This window comes from Erinaceus europaeus, chromosome 7 (genome assembly GCF_950295315.1).
Source record: "Erinaceus europaeus chromosome 7, mEriEur2.1, whole genome shotgun sequence".
NCBI classification, from domain to species: domain Eukaryota; kingdom Metazoa; phylum Chordata; class Mammalia; order Eulipotyphla; family Erinaceidae; genus Erinaceus; species Erinaceus europaeus.
Genome location: NC_080168.1, coordinates 73,142,924 through 73,156,997, shown reverse-complemented (window position 1 = coordinate 73,156,997; position 14,074 = coordinate 73,142,924). Strand labels below are relative to the sequence as shown.

Sequence of the window (14,074 nt, the reverse complement as noted above, 5' to 3'; positions counted from 1 at the left end):
TGTTTCCTACTATAAATTTTAAAGTTCCTGATCTAATATCCAAGTCTTTTACCTGTGTTGATTTGGTTTTAGTGTATGGTTTTAAGTGGTGGTCTAGTTCCACTTTTCTACATGTTGCTGTCCAACTTTCTAAGCACCATCTGTTGAAGAGGCTTTCTTTATCTCATTAGATGGCTTTGACCCCTTTGTCATGTATTAGGTAGTTGTATATATGTGGGCTCAATATTCTGTTCCATTGATCTAAATGTCCATTTTTTATTCCAGTATAACACTTTTAAAAAAAATTACTATTGCTTTGTAGTATAAACTGAAGTTGGAAAGTGTGATAACCTCCATATTTTTCTTTCTTTCTTTTTTTCTCAGAAGTGCTTTGACTTTTTGGCTTTTTTGATGTTCCACACAAATTTTGGAGCAAATTGTTCAATTTTTTTTAAATGCCATTGGGATTTTGATAAGTATTACATTTTCTTTATTGTTTCTTAATTTTCCATTTCATCGGCTTAGGCAGTGTAATTTGGTTCTTTGGATTTCATTCAGTTTTTTTTTTTTTCATCTCAAGGCAGAAACTGAGGCTGCTAATTTGAAATCCCTTTTTTTTTTTTTTAATATAAGTAAGTGTTTAATGCTGTGAAATTTTTCTATTAGTGGTGTGCCGTAAGCATGGTTGCATCATGGTTTCACTTTTGGTTCACTTTCACTTACTTTAAAATGACAAAAATTTCACTTTTATTAATTTTTTAAATTTTTAAAATTAAAAATATTTATTTCTATATTACAGAATTACATGTTGACAGGGGTTTGAATCCATGCCATTTCCACCACCAGACTTCTGAATCTTCACTCTCCCCACTGCAATCCACCACAGTTCCCCTAAGGTTATAGACATGGGCCAGCTATCATCTGCCCAGAGAAGTCGGGGTGGAGTCATGGTACTATCTGTAGCTTGATGTTCGCAAGGTGACATGACCAGACTTGAAGAGTTGTGAGGTTGACCTCTCAGACTCAGTATCTCTGGTTACAGTCCACAGTAGGATTTTAGTAGCAGCATAATGTAGGGTAGTAGCAGCAATAGTGATTTGGTTGAACGCGACAGAAATGGTATGGAGGTAAGGAATCAGAGAGAAGAAATATCAAGAAGTGCAGGCACAGTTCTAGAGGTAGCAGAAACCATGCCTCCTGGAAGTCTCACTTTTATTTTTTAGTTTGCTTTGGTTCCATGTTACTTAGAGATGTGTTATTTAGGTTTTATGTAGAGAATTTTTCAAAGATCTTTTTACTGTTGCCTTCTCATTTAATTTAATTTAATTTTGGTCAGAGGACATGATACCTATGTGTTAAAATTTTAAACATTTATATACATATATGTGTACATATGTGTGTGTATACACACATACACACGCCACATATATTTAATATAGAGACAAAGGACACACACACACACACACACACACACACACACACACACACACACAGATCTCCCAAAGCTTCCTTCAGTATGGTAGGGGCTGAGCTTGAACTTGGGTCATGTGCATGGCAAAGCAGCATATTATCTAAGTGAATATTTTTTTTCTTTTTAAAATTTTTATTATCTTTATTTATTGGATAGAGACAACCAGAAATCAAGAGAGTAGGGGAGATAGGGAGAAAGAGAGACATCTGCAGCCCTGCTTCACCACTTGCAAAGCTTTCCCTCTTCAGGTGGGGACCAGGGGCTTGAACCTGGATCCTTGTATACTGTAATATGTGCACTCAACCAGGTGCACCATCACCTGGTCCCTTGTCTAAGTGACTTATTTCACTGTTCCTGTATCTAATATTTTTTAGATGGAATTTTTGTTTCTTCTGTAGATCAGAGCACTGCTCAGCTCTGATTATTAGTAATGCCAAGGACTGAACCTGGGGCCTCACATAATGTAAGTGTGGTGCTTGCCACTGTGCTATTATCCCAGCCCTAATGTTTTTCTTTTAAATATCTATATATCCATATACCTTTTTTAAATTAAAAGCTTTTAATTATCTTTATTTATTGGGTAGAGACAGCCAGAAATCAAGGGGGATGGTGGTGATAGAGAAGGAGAGAGACAGAGAGACACCTCCACCACTGCTTCACCACTTGCAAAGTTTTCCCCCAGCAGATGGGGACTGGGGGCTTGAACCCAGGTCCTTGAGCATTGTAACATGTGTGCTCAACTAGGTGTGCCACCACCTGGCCCCATATATCCATATACCTTTAAGAAAATATTCTAATATGGACCAGGTACCTTACCTGTAGTTCTTGTAATAACAATACTCAATAATAAAATGCTGTCGAAGTTCACTGATAAAGAACAGGATCCAAAATCACAATTAGGCCTATTTGTCTTCAAAGACTTTTCACTTTCATTATATTATGTTACCTCATAAGATACTAAGAAATTTCACAAATTTTGAATGATCTTACTGTAATGAAATTCAGATGTAATAATCTGAAACTTTTATGTTGACATATAAGACAAACTAGAGTCTGTGGAGGGAGAAACTTTTAATTAGGTTCCTTTAATATATTTATTTTAAAATTCTTGAACATGACTGGGCAAAATTTGTATATATGTTTTGAAACAAATGTTGGCTAGGAGTTGAGTAAGGAGTTTAGTCTAACACTAACCAGATGTTTTATTTTTATGTAGAGAAAGAAATCATTGACTATAAAATCAAGTTCCTTGCTATTTTTTCTTTCTTCTTCTCTCTCTCTCTTTCTTTCTCTCTTTCTTTTTCCTTTCTTCCTTTCTTTCTTTCTTTCTTTCTTTCTTTCTTTCTTTCTTTCTTCCTTTTTTCCTTTTAAAGATTATTTATTTATTAGAAAGGAAGGGAGAGAGAGAGCCGGAGATCAGCTTGGTACATGTGCTACTGGGAATCAAACTCAAGACCTGATGCTTTGTGCCACTTCCCAGACCACTTCCTTGTTATTTTCCTGACATCAGTTTATCATTGTGTGAACTTCTGGAAGGTAGCATCTCACGCTTGGAATCTTAACATCCGGGGCTTCTCTCATGCAGATTGTGTTTATGTTAGGGCATGCATGGCCCTTTGGCAGTTTGTTTTGCAGATGTCTGTAATGTACACTCTTACATCTTATTTCTATTTCTGGAATGCTTTTAAGTATGACTCATGTTTTCTTGTGGCCATCCTAAAAATACAGCTAGCTTCAAGCATTAATGTAAAATACACCATAGCCACAATGAGCACTACATCATGCTTTCTTTCACCCGTTTGATGCAACTTCCTGACAAGGTCAGTATGTTTTTTGACAACGTACAATATACTAAAATAAAATCAGGACTCTTTTGTTTGTTTGTTTTGAAATGTGGGTCCTTCTATAACCTAGTGTACCCTCCAAAATGAATTTGAAATTTTCATAAAGGAGTGAATCATGTACCTTTGTTATTACTCAAAACAAGCAAAACAGGATTAATGAGCAGGAAAGTATCTACTAAATTTGCTGTGGTCTCAAGAGCTCTACACTTAGAAGAGCAGGTTTCGATGTGAAGGCAGAGCCTGTGGAAAAGATTTCAGATGGATAGCAGGACATAGTGACTGGAGTGAAGATTTTGGATTCCAAGAGTTTTAGTCTAAATCTTAGTTCATGCACTCATCAACTGGACAAATGAGTTGAATTTAGAACTTTTGTTTTCCATACAATGTGGGCAGTGAGAAATTAGCAGCCACTTACATGGCACTTCACTTTTACCATGCACTGGACTAAGGACCTAATTTAATCCTCATAACACCAGTCTGAGTATTATACTCATCACACAGTTGGAAACAGTAAACACAGAGTTTAAGAGACTGTCTACAGTTTTCTAGTGAGCAGCAGGGTTGGCAGCTGGGAGTTGGGCAGGAGTCCGTGTCTGTACACACTGCAGTTTGCTAGCTTTCAGCATTCTGGCAGCTCTATGAGACACTGTCTGAAAAAGTCCCTTGGATTTTCACCTGGCACATAACAGGAATACACTATATTAGGACCATTAATGGTGCATTGACTTATTTTTATTGAGGTGGTGTTGATTTACATAACACTGTATATTTTAGAGGTATAAGTTCCCTGCAAATAATATATTCTCACTACCCACCTGTCACTGTGGTACCTGTGTCCCTCCTCCATAGTTCACTGGACATCCTTTACCTTTTCATCTTTTTTCCATCTTGTTATTGCTGTTAGAAGGAAGGTAGGACACAAGAAGTCTTTCTTTTATTTTTATTAGTGATTTAGTGTTGATTTACAAAATTACAAGATAACAGGGGTACAACTCTGCACTGTTCCCACCACCAGAGTTCTGGATCCCCAATACCTCTACTGGAAGCTGTAACAGTTCTCCCAAGGTTGCAGATATGGGTCAGCTATTATTTCTACAACCATCTGTCTACACTTGTATATATTTGGCCTTTTTAAATTTCTTGGTCCCATCTTCTTTTCCTGTCCAAGTCATGTGTAAACCTATTATTACATCCAAATGTCCCTCTCTTTTTCCTCTTCTCTCTCTTGTTCCTGATAGAGTTGGAGTTCAGAGCCCTCTGGTCATCTCACTTGAGAGTATGAATCAAAATTGTTTTGGGGTGCAGAAATTGGAAGGTCTGGCTTCTGTAATTGCTTTTTCACTAGACCATGGGTGTTGGCAGGACGATGCATAACCCCAGCCTGTTTCTGTCTTTCCCTAGTAGGGCAGGGCTCTGGAGAGGTGAGGTTCCAGGACACAATGGTGAGGGCATCTGCCCAGGGAAGTCAGGAGTGAGTGCAGGACAGCAAAAAGGTACTCCTTTCAGTTCCAGGTTTTATTATTTTTATTTTTATAAAGAGGGTTACAAAACATCAGGAATTTCATATACAAAGTGATTTGAGTAGGAAGCAGAACACACAAATGGGACAAATGATTAAAATGGCTCAAAACATAGAGTGTGGTAACTGAACCTATAGACCGCAGGTTTAAACTTAGCACATGACTGCTGTTTATCAGTTAGCTTACTGATAGCCCCTTCCATAACAAAGGCTAAGACATTTGATGTCCAAGAGCTTTGGCTTCTGTCAGACTTTGGCCTGATAACTCAGTTATGTTTGAGGAACATTCATATAGTTTACTCTGGATATAGAGTCTTTCAGGCACTGAATTTACGGGCATCTCATATGAATGTTCCCCAACAGGGAGGGACTGCTGACAATTGGCAGGTGTGCCTTGAGTCAGACTTCTGCTGAACCGGAGATGCTCCCGTGAGCATACAGGGTCACACACACTTCCCCAGGCTCCAGGCTTTGAAAAACCTCATGCATTTTTCTCTCCTATTTTGAGCACATTGAACTCGGTTATTCTAGGTCTGCCTTTGGTTTTTATTTAAAAATATTCCCCAGTTTGAGGAAGCAATAAATAGTTTCTGAAGCTCTGGTATGCTGAACGTATATAAAAGGCATTTATTTCATTTGATTAGGAATGATTACTTTTAACTTGTTTAAAATCATGAAACGGAGGATGATTCCAAAGTCAAGGCATTCAAAATGGGATGGAGCTATGTTGAACTAAATTGAGATTCTGTAATTATGAGTAGCTGTGAATAGTTATAAATAATAAAAGGTGGGAGGAAGCTAAAGAGACTAATGTGGCCTCTCCAACTTGATAAATGTCATAAATAGTCAAGTTCAGGTAATGGAAGATTGGGCACATTGCCAAAGTGGAAAACAAAGGAGCAACACAAAACTAAGACTATGGTTGCAGGGCCTGTGGCCAAGGTGAACCAAGATTTGGGAAACAGGTAGAGAAAAGAAGCAATCTGTTTATGCTTCTAGTGAGATGTTTGAGAGGAGAGTGAGGAGTGGTAGCAGCATTGGAGACCTTGTATAATTTTAGTGCTGTATAAAGTTGGAGATTTTTTACTCCTGTTGGGTTTCATCCTTCATCTTCAACTAGAAGATCCTATGCCAGAAAGATGGATTTAAGCCTGAAGGAGGAGAGAAAATAGTTGCACATATGTTAGAGCACATGTGTTACTATGTGTGAGGACCCAGTTTCAAGCTCCTCCCCCCAGCCCCCTGGTTTTCCATTTACACAGGGGAAGTTTCATGAGTGGTGGAGCAATGCTGCAGATGTTTCTCTTCTCTGTTCCTCTCTCTCTCTCCCCGTCTTTCTCTCCTGCTCTCCATCTCTCTCTCCTGCTCTCCATCTCTCTCTCCTGCTCTCCATCTCTCTATCTCTCTCTCTATGTCTCTCACTTTCTATGAAATAGTTGAGTGGACACCTGGTAGCTACACACTAGGGTGGCTACACAGCTCAGGTGAATCATTGCATCTGGAAACTTCTGACAGGTTCTCTTGGTTAGGGGGTCTTAAAGCGGTGTTTCTTACCTTGCTTTTCACTGCTGCTCTCCCAGGGACATTTCTCTCCACAGTGGTCTTTCACTAAACTCTATGTGCTTCTAGTGTCTATGCAGCAATTAATCCTGCATCAAACATGGGCTTAGGGCAGGGCAATGTAGGCATCCAACCTGGTGAGCTGTATCTCTCTACCCCTTGTGTGATTTACTCAATTTTTTAAAATTCTTTCATTAATATTATACCTTTGAAGAACTGAACACATTGTTGGAAGTAATGGCAGATCTTTTTTTTTTGTTTGTTTGTATGTGATTTCCAGTTGTATGCATTTTATCCATCTCCTGGCTGCACTTATATCTTGATTGAATTGCTGTGAATAAGCTGTGTTTTCTTGAGACACAAGGGCAAGAGTTTTCTTTTGTACCTATAAGTGAGCTTGCTGGATCAGTGAGTGATTTGACAGCTGAGCAAGTACGAATCAATTGTATTAATTTGAACACTTTAGAATGCTTAGGCAGAAGGGTAGACTGAGTATTGAGGCTTTTTTTTTTTTTTTTTTAAGATAGAGGGCAATAGGTGTTGAGTTAGGTAGGAGTGTGGAGGAAGTAACCACAGAACAGCAAAGCTTTCTTCAGGGCTTCACACAAAGGATTCACACAAAGGGCAAAGCAGCATACTGTTTGAGAGAGCTATTTTACCAGCTCTTGAAGTGTGATATGATAGTAACCTTAGAAACATGGAGTAGTCTTCCATTCCCATCAGAATTGATGTAGAAGGATGGACTTATGTTATAAAGAAGTACATTATGTAAATATGAAGTCAATTTATAATAGAGCTTATGTCAAATTTAGATTTACATCATTTAAATCTATATTAAACTCTGAATTTTCGGGTGCGAGCAGATAGCATAATGGTTATGCAAAGAGACTCTCGTGTTTGAGGCTCCAAAGTTCCAGGTTTAATCCCCCACACCACCATAAGCCAGAGCTGAGCAGTGCTCTGAATTTTGAGACATTTAAAATCCACTGTCAAGTTAAATTACAACATTGTTTAATTTTTAAAACCATTTTTTTATTGGGAGGTTAATAGTTTATAGTATAATTGTTGACACATGGGTACAACATCTCATCTTGCCATGATAGGTGTCTGTAAAACACTCACACCCCAGGCTTAGGTCCTTTTCCACCATCATGTACAGAACTCAAAGAATTCTGCCTCCGTACCACTCCCCCACCACCATCCTCCTTTCCAAGAGTCCAAGTTTTACTTTGTATGTTCCATTTCTGTTCTTGTGTATCAAGTTCTGCCCATGAGTAAGATCTTCCCATATTCTTCTTTCTCTTTCTGGCTTCTCTCACTTAACATGATTCCTTCAGGCTCCATCTAAAATGAAGTGAAGAAAGTGAATTCATTATTCTTAATAGCTGAATAGTATTCCATTGTATATATATACCACACAGCTTTCTTGGCCACTCTTTGTTGTTGGATACCTAGGTTGCTTCCAAGTTTGAGCTAATACAAATTGTGCTGTTATAACATAGGTGTACATAGATCTGCTGGGGTAGAGAAAATGCTGGGTTTAGGGGAGGTCCATTTCTAGCGTTCTGAGAATTTCCAGACTGCTCTCCATAGGGATTGGAACAATTGACATTCCCACTAGCAGTGCTTCTTGAACCCCACAAGCTCTTGAACCCCACAAGCTCTTCTACATTTGTTGTTATTCTCCTTTCAGATGCACGACATTCTCACAAGAGTGAAATGGGTATCTCATTGTTGTCTCATAATTAATTTTTTTTAAGACAGTGATAATCATTATTTGGAATAATTATTTTCAGACTTACAAGTATTAATTAAAAGGATTATCTTTTGGAATTGTGATATAAATTCTTCATATCACTCCTGAAAGTTGAATTATATTAGAAAATAACATTTCTCTAGTGATACAGGTGATTGTTCAAATACCCTTGTAATGTGGAGTTATGTGATTCTGTGATGTCATGGGCTTAGTTCTGTTTTTTTTTTTTTTTAACATTTATAATGACTTTATTGTCAGTTTGAAACTCATGAGATACAGTAATGCATATGAGTGTGTGTATTTACATGTATTAATATACTATCTGATTTTTATTATAAGTAGTACTCTGATTTGCATTTGTTTTTATCTTTCCTTTTTCAAGTTTCAGACTCTCTGGCTCAATCTGTAATTCATCATCTAAGATGGATAATGCAGAAGGACATCTTAGGGCAAGATATCTTCCTGATAGGACCTCCTGGGCCTCTTCGACGCTCTATTGCTATGCAGTACCTGGTGAGCAGTGAACATTGATAGATTACTAAGGGTCTGAATTTTGACAAACTTCATTATGAAATAAGGATTAAGAACTTAGAAAAATATGACATAGTCATTACAAGAAAACACATTCATGTTAAGGGGGCCAGGTGGTGGTACAGATGGTGAAGCACACAAGTTCTTATGTGCAAGGACCCAGGTTTAAGCCTCTGGTTCCCACCTAGAGGGGGCAAGCATTATAAGTGGGTTTCTCTCTTATGTTTCTCTCTTCTATTGATTGTTTATATTTACATTATTTTCACACTACTGTATATAATCAATGAACATAGGCTGTTAAATAACTATAAATCACTTGTTAAAAACATTAGGAACACTATTTAAAGAGATAACTTATTTGTAGGAAATCCAGGTAGTAATATTAACATATTATTATTCATGACATTTGAAAGGAATTCTCCAAGCAGCATGAAGATATGTAAGATTTAATTTTGATTGCTGTTGTTTAGACAGTAAATGTTAAGGAGTAAATGACTGGATGCTATCAAAGTAGAACTCTGAGGAGGCTCAGACCAGTTTATCAAATGGTCAACTAACTGCATTTCTCTTAAAGCTGAGAGTCAAAGGTTCTAGTCCATACTAGGTTTAGAATACTCAGGGCAGACAGCTGATTCCCAAACAGATACGCGCAGCTGGGTTTTATTTTTGGAATTTGTTCATTCTCTGCTCCCCAGGAGTTGACCAAGCGGGAGGTGGAGTACATCGCCCTGTCGAGGGACACCACAGAGACCGACCTCAAGCAGCGGCGGGAGATCCGGGCAGGCACAGCTTTCTACATCGACCAGGCAAGTCACTCACCGTCACCCAGGGCCCTCACAGTGTGCACAGTTGAGATCTTGGTGGAGAAGGGTGCAATTGCTGTGCTTTCCTGGGGAAGATCCACTTTTTTTCACTGGTTTCTTGGTAGTGCCTTCTTCTTTTTTTAATGTTTGTGTTTTATTTTTTTTGGATAAGTACAGAGAGAGAATGAGTTGAGAAGGAGATAGAGATAGAGAAAGACAGAGAGACACCTGCGGCCCTACTTCACTGCTCATGAAGTTTCCTCCCTTCCCCACTCAGTGTAGGGTGTGCTCAACCCTGGAAATGCCTTCTCGGTTTGAGAAGCCCTCATTTACATTAATGGTCCGTAGGGCCAGCAAGAGATCAATATATGGATTCCTCAGTTTTCAGTTGCTTCCTGCTGCCTGCTTATAGACATTTGATTTTTTAAAAGATAGCAATTTTAATGTATTTAGAACATTCTCAAGCATATTTATTGAAGTATTCTCTAGAGCCAATTAGGCAATGGTGTGTTAAACAGTGAAATTAAACAGATACTTTCAGGAAATAGTGCACACATGTGTTCTCTCTCCTCTCTCTTTCTGTGACTTCTCTCCCTTTGTCTCTCAGTCTCTATTAAATTTCTGAATTAATCTGTGTGAATTTACAGGTTCCCAAGTAGACCATAAAAAGACATCTCAAAGCTATGTAACTACTAAGAATGAGACACTGCAGTCCAATGAATTCTTCAGTCTCTTAGGATTGCTTTATAACTGATGGGAAACAACAACTTGCACTAAATCCTGAAATCAGGTGTGGGAAGGGCCTGGTATCCCGGTTAGACGCCTGGGAAAATGCCATATTTTATTAAGGAAACTTGTTCAGAAAGTATTGTGTGTAGTTGGGGAAGTGGCTTAGTGGTAGAGCACATGCCTTATCTGTATGAGACCCTGGGTCTCATACCTAGCACTGCACCAAAACAGGAACGACAAAAAAGAGTCACGAATAGTGGCAGTGTGCGCGCAAGCGCACGCCAGGGGTTAAAGGAGGAAGTAAAATTTACCTCATCAAAGCTGTTTCCAGTCTCATAGAGACTGAACTAGAACTTAATTGCTCGTTCTATTTTTTGTTCTATTTTTATTGTTATTAGTGGGCTAGTAGTATTTTACATAATTGTATGATTTCAGGGGTAAAATTCTACACTAACACCTGGTGTATGCAAATCACTGCACACTACCGAAGCTTGTGCCCCTCTCTCAATCCTCTCACCATCATAGTTCTCACCAAGTCCAAGAGATGGTTTGGATACCTTTTTTTTTTTTTTTTCCTCCAGGGTTATTGCTGGGCTCGGTGCCTGCACCATGAATCCACCGCTCCTGGAGGCCATTTTTTCCCCTTTTTGTTGCCCTAGTTGTTGCGTGGATACCATTTTTTATTTTTGCAAGTTGATTCACGTAGTCATCTATATTCCACATATGACCAAAGCCTTCTAGTAGTTGTCTCTTACTTCCTTATTTACTTCACTAAGCGTAATTCCCCTCCACCCCCATGTTTTATCCATTTTGTCTTGAAGGATATAGTGTCATTTTTAATTGCAGAATAATATTCCAATATTCCATTGAATATATGCCCCATAATTTCTTGATCTAGTCCTCTGTTGTTGGCCATTTAGGTTATTTCCATACTGTAACTATTGGGAATAATGCAGTGGTGCATATTAGTGTTTTTATGTCCTTTGCATATGTGTCTAGGAGAGAGACTGCTCGATCATTAGGTATTTCTGTTTTTACTTGTTAAAGTGTTACCTATACTGTTTTCCATTGGGGCTGCACCAGTTTGCATTCCTACTGATCTATACCAGATCTCCCTTTTCTCTTCATTAGAGCAGAAGACCTGTTATAACTATTACTTAAGCACAAACTTGTGCAAATTAGCTAAATTTACGATAAATCTAAGGCAGGTTACTTGTCTGGCTAAGAGAATGTATACTTAGGGCTTCATCTCCAGGTGCTGACTTTATTAGATAGAGAAAGAGCCAAGGGGGTGGGGTGGGAGGTCAGGCACAAATATAACAGCAATATAGCTTCCTCCAGTGAAGTGGGACCAGAGTCAAATCTGGGTCACAAACATGGCAGAGCAGGTGCACTATCCAGGTGAGCTATTTTAATGGCTAGAGGAGATACTTTTTAAAAAGTTGTTTTTCTTATTGGGGGCGGGCTAATGGATTATAGGGTGGAGAAACACAAAGTAAAAGTTGGAAGAGGTATTTTTAACCTCAAGATTGTTTGGGGAGCCGACATAGAGGATGGGGAGATCCAAGTTCAAAATTTTTTCTTAGTCTAGAACTAGTTTCATTTGATTTATTTGTAAATATTTTATTTAGTTATTTTAATGAGAGCTACAGAGAAAGACATGTGGGAGAGGGAAACACACACCCTCCCCAGAACACTACTCAATTCTGCCTCTAGTGGTGTTGGGGATTGATTGGGGAGTGAATTTAGGACTTCAAAACCTCAGGTGTGAAAGCTTTTCCATAAACATTATGCTATCCCCTTGCCCTCTTTATCACTTTATAGTTTTGTTAATTTATTTAACACAGTACTATGACATTCCATAATCTACAATATACTTGTATAATAAAAGTTGAAAACAATTTTATTGTATTTTCTTCCATTTTATTTTATTTTATTTTATTTTACTTTTTAAACTTTTACTTATAAAAAGGAAACACTGACAAAAGAGGGTTACAGCTCCACACAGTTCCCACCACCAGAACTCTGTATCCCATTCCCTCCCTGATAGCTTTCCTATTCTTTATCTCTCTGGGAGTATGGACCCAGGGTCATTATGAGGTGCAGAAGGTGGAAGGTCTGGCTTCTGGAATTGCTTCCCGGCTGAACATGGGCATTGACAGCTTGATCCATACTCCCAGGCTGTCTGTCTCTTTCCCTAGTGGGGCGGGGCTTTGGGGAGGCGGGGCTCCAGGACACATTGATGGGATCGTCTGCCCAGTTAAGCCCGATTGGCGTCATGTTAGCATCTGGAGCCTGGTGGCTAAAAGAAGAGTTAATGTATAAAGCTAAACAAATTGTTGACTAATCATGAACCTAAAGGCTGGAATAGTGCAGAAGATTTGGAGGTCTCCGTTTTGTAGATAGCTAATAGTCCTATTTTAGTTATATTCCAAAGGGCCCATGACTATAAGCGTTTTTTTTTTTTTTTCTGGTGGTGGGAATGGTGTTGATGTACACTCCTATTAACTTGTAGTCTCATAAATCACTGTTTAATTAATGTGAGAGGAGAAAAACTGATTGAATGTCTCAAACCTTTTAATGTATTTTCTTCTATATTAAATAATTCTCTCATTAATATAAAATATATGGATTTAAAAAATACTCACCACTTATGTATTACAGTTCATCAGAAGCAGCTTTTGATAAATTGAATAACAGTACTTTAAAAAAAATCTTGTCGGGAGTTGGGCTGTAGTGCAGTGGGTTAAACGCACATGTGTGAAACTCTAGGACCAGCATAAGGATTCCTGTTTGAGCTCCCAGCTCCCCACCTGCAGGGGGATCGCTTCACAAGCAATGAAGCAGGTTGGCAGGTGTCTTTCCCTCCCCATCTCGGTCTTCCCCTCCTTTCTCCATTTCTTTCTGTCCTATCTGGCAACAACAATATCAATAGTAACCACAACAATGATAAAAACAACAAGGGCAACAACAACAATAAAAATCTTGTCTGAATTTTTTGGACATCTTTTAGCAAATAGCAGCAAAGCATTATAGACAACCCAGTTTTTGAGGAAGGTGGGGTGTTGAAATAACTCACCTGGATAATGCAGTGCTTTGTCATGTGTGCAACCCAGGTTTGAGCCAGGCCCCAGTGTACTATAGGTAACTTTGGTTCTGTGGTCTCGCGCCTGGCCCCCACCTCTACCCCCGCCTGTCTCTCTCTGTCTCTCTGTCGCTATCAAAGGAAGAAAAAAGAGGAATAAAAAATTACTTTTAATTTTCCAGTTTTGAGATATTATTGGCATGCAAAAATGCTCTGTTGTGCTTTGTATTTCATGCTATTACAGTTGATTTTTGAAACATCCCTACCAGTGAGGTGACCTACCCACCTTATAGATAGATTAGCAGATGCTTTTAGGCCAGATCACACAACTGATGGATGGCAAAGGTGGGATTTAAAACCGGATATGTTCAGTTCCAGAGCGTAAATATTAGGCTACTTTCCTGAAAAAACAAGACTGAAGATAAATGATGACAGCCCAGACAAGGATGATTATGCCCATAATAATAACTAATATCTTTTAAAGCATACTTTGTGCTTGAGGTTATCTTATTTGAGCTTCATCATTATCTATGAGACAAGCATCTTAACTAGCCTAGTTTCAGAAGAAAATGCAGACTCAAGGAGATAGTGACTAATCTATTACATTTGAGAAGTAGAGCAAACAAAAATCAATGTAACCCTATTTGAGTATTTTAAAATAACTTGGCTTTTTTTGGTTTGTTTTCCCAGTTTCGTACTTCTTTGGAATAATTTAAACTTCTTTGAATTCTGTTTTCATGAAACCATGGCTTTATTAATAATAACTTTTGTTTTAATAGATTCAGTAGCTCTACTTT

At 38.4% G+C, this 14,074-nt stretch overlaps 1 protein-coding gene across 4 annotated transcripts in view; it reads left to right on the top strand.

The window, feature by feature from the left end:
* Positions 1 to 14,074, top strand: part of VWA8 (von Willebrand factor A domain containing 8) — a 408,658-nt gene that overhangs the window by 30,303 nt on the left and 364,281 nt on the right. For all 4 annotated transcript variants that reach the window (XM_060194755.1, XM_060194752.1, XM_060194753.1 and 1 more), the window contains exons 3-4: positions 8,512 to 8,642; positions 9,356 to 9,466. In XM_060194755.1, the coding sequence (XP_060050738.1) occupies positions 8,512 to 8,642; positions 9,356 to 9,466 (242 nt within the window). The remainder of the gene's footprint in view (positions 1 to 8,511; positions 8,643 to 9,355; positions 9,467 to 14,074) is intronic.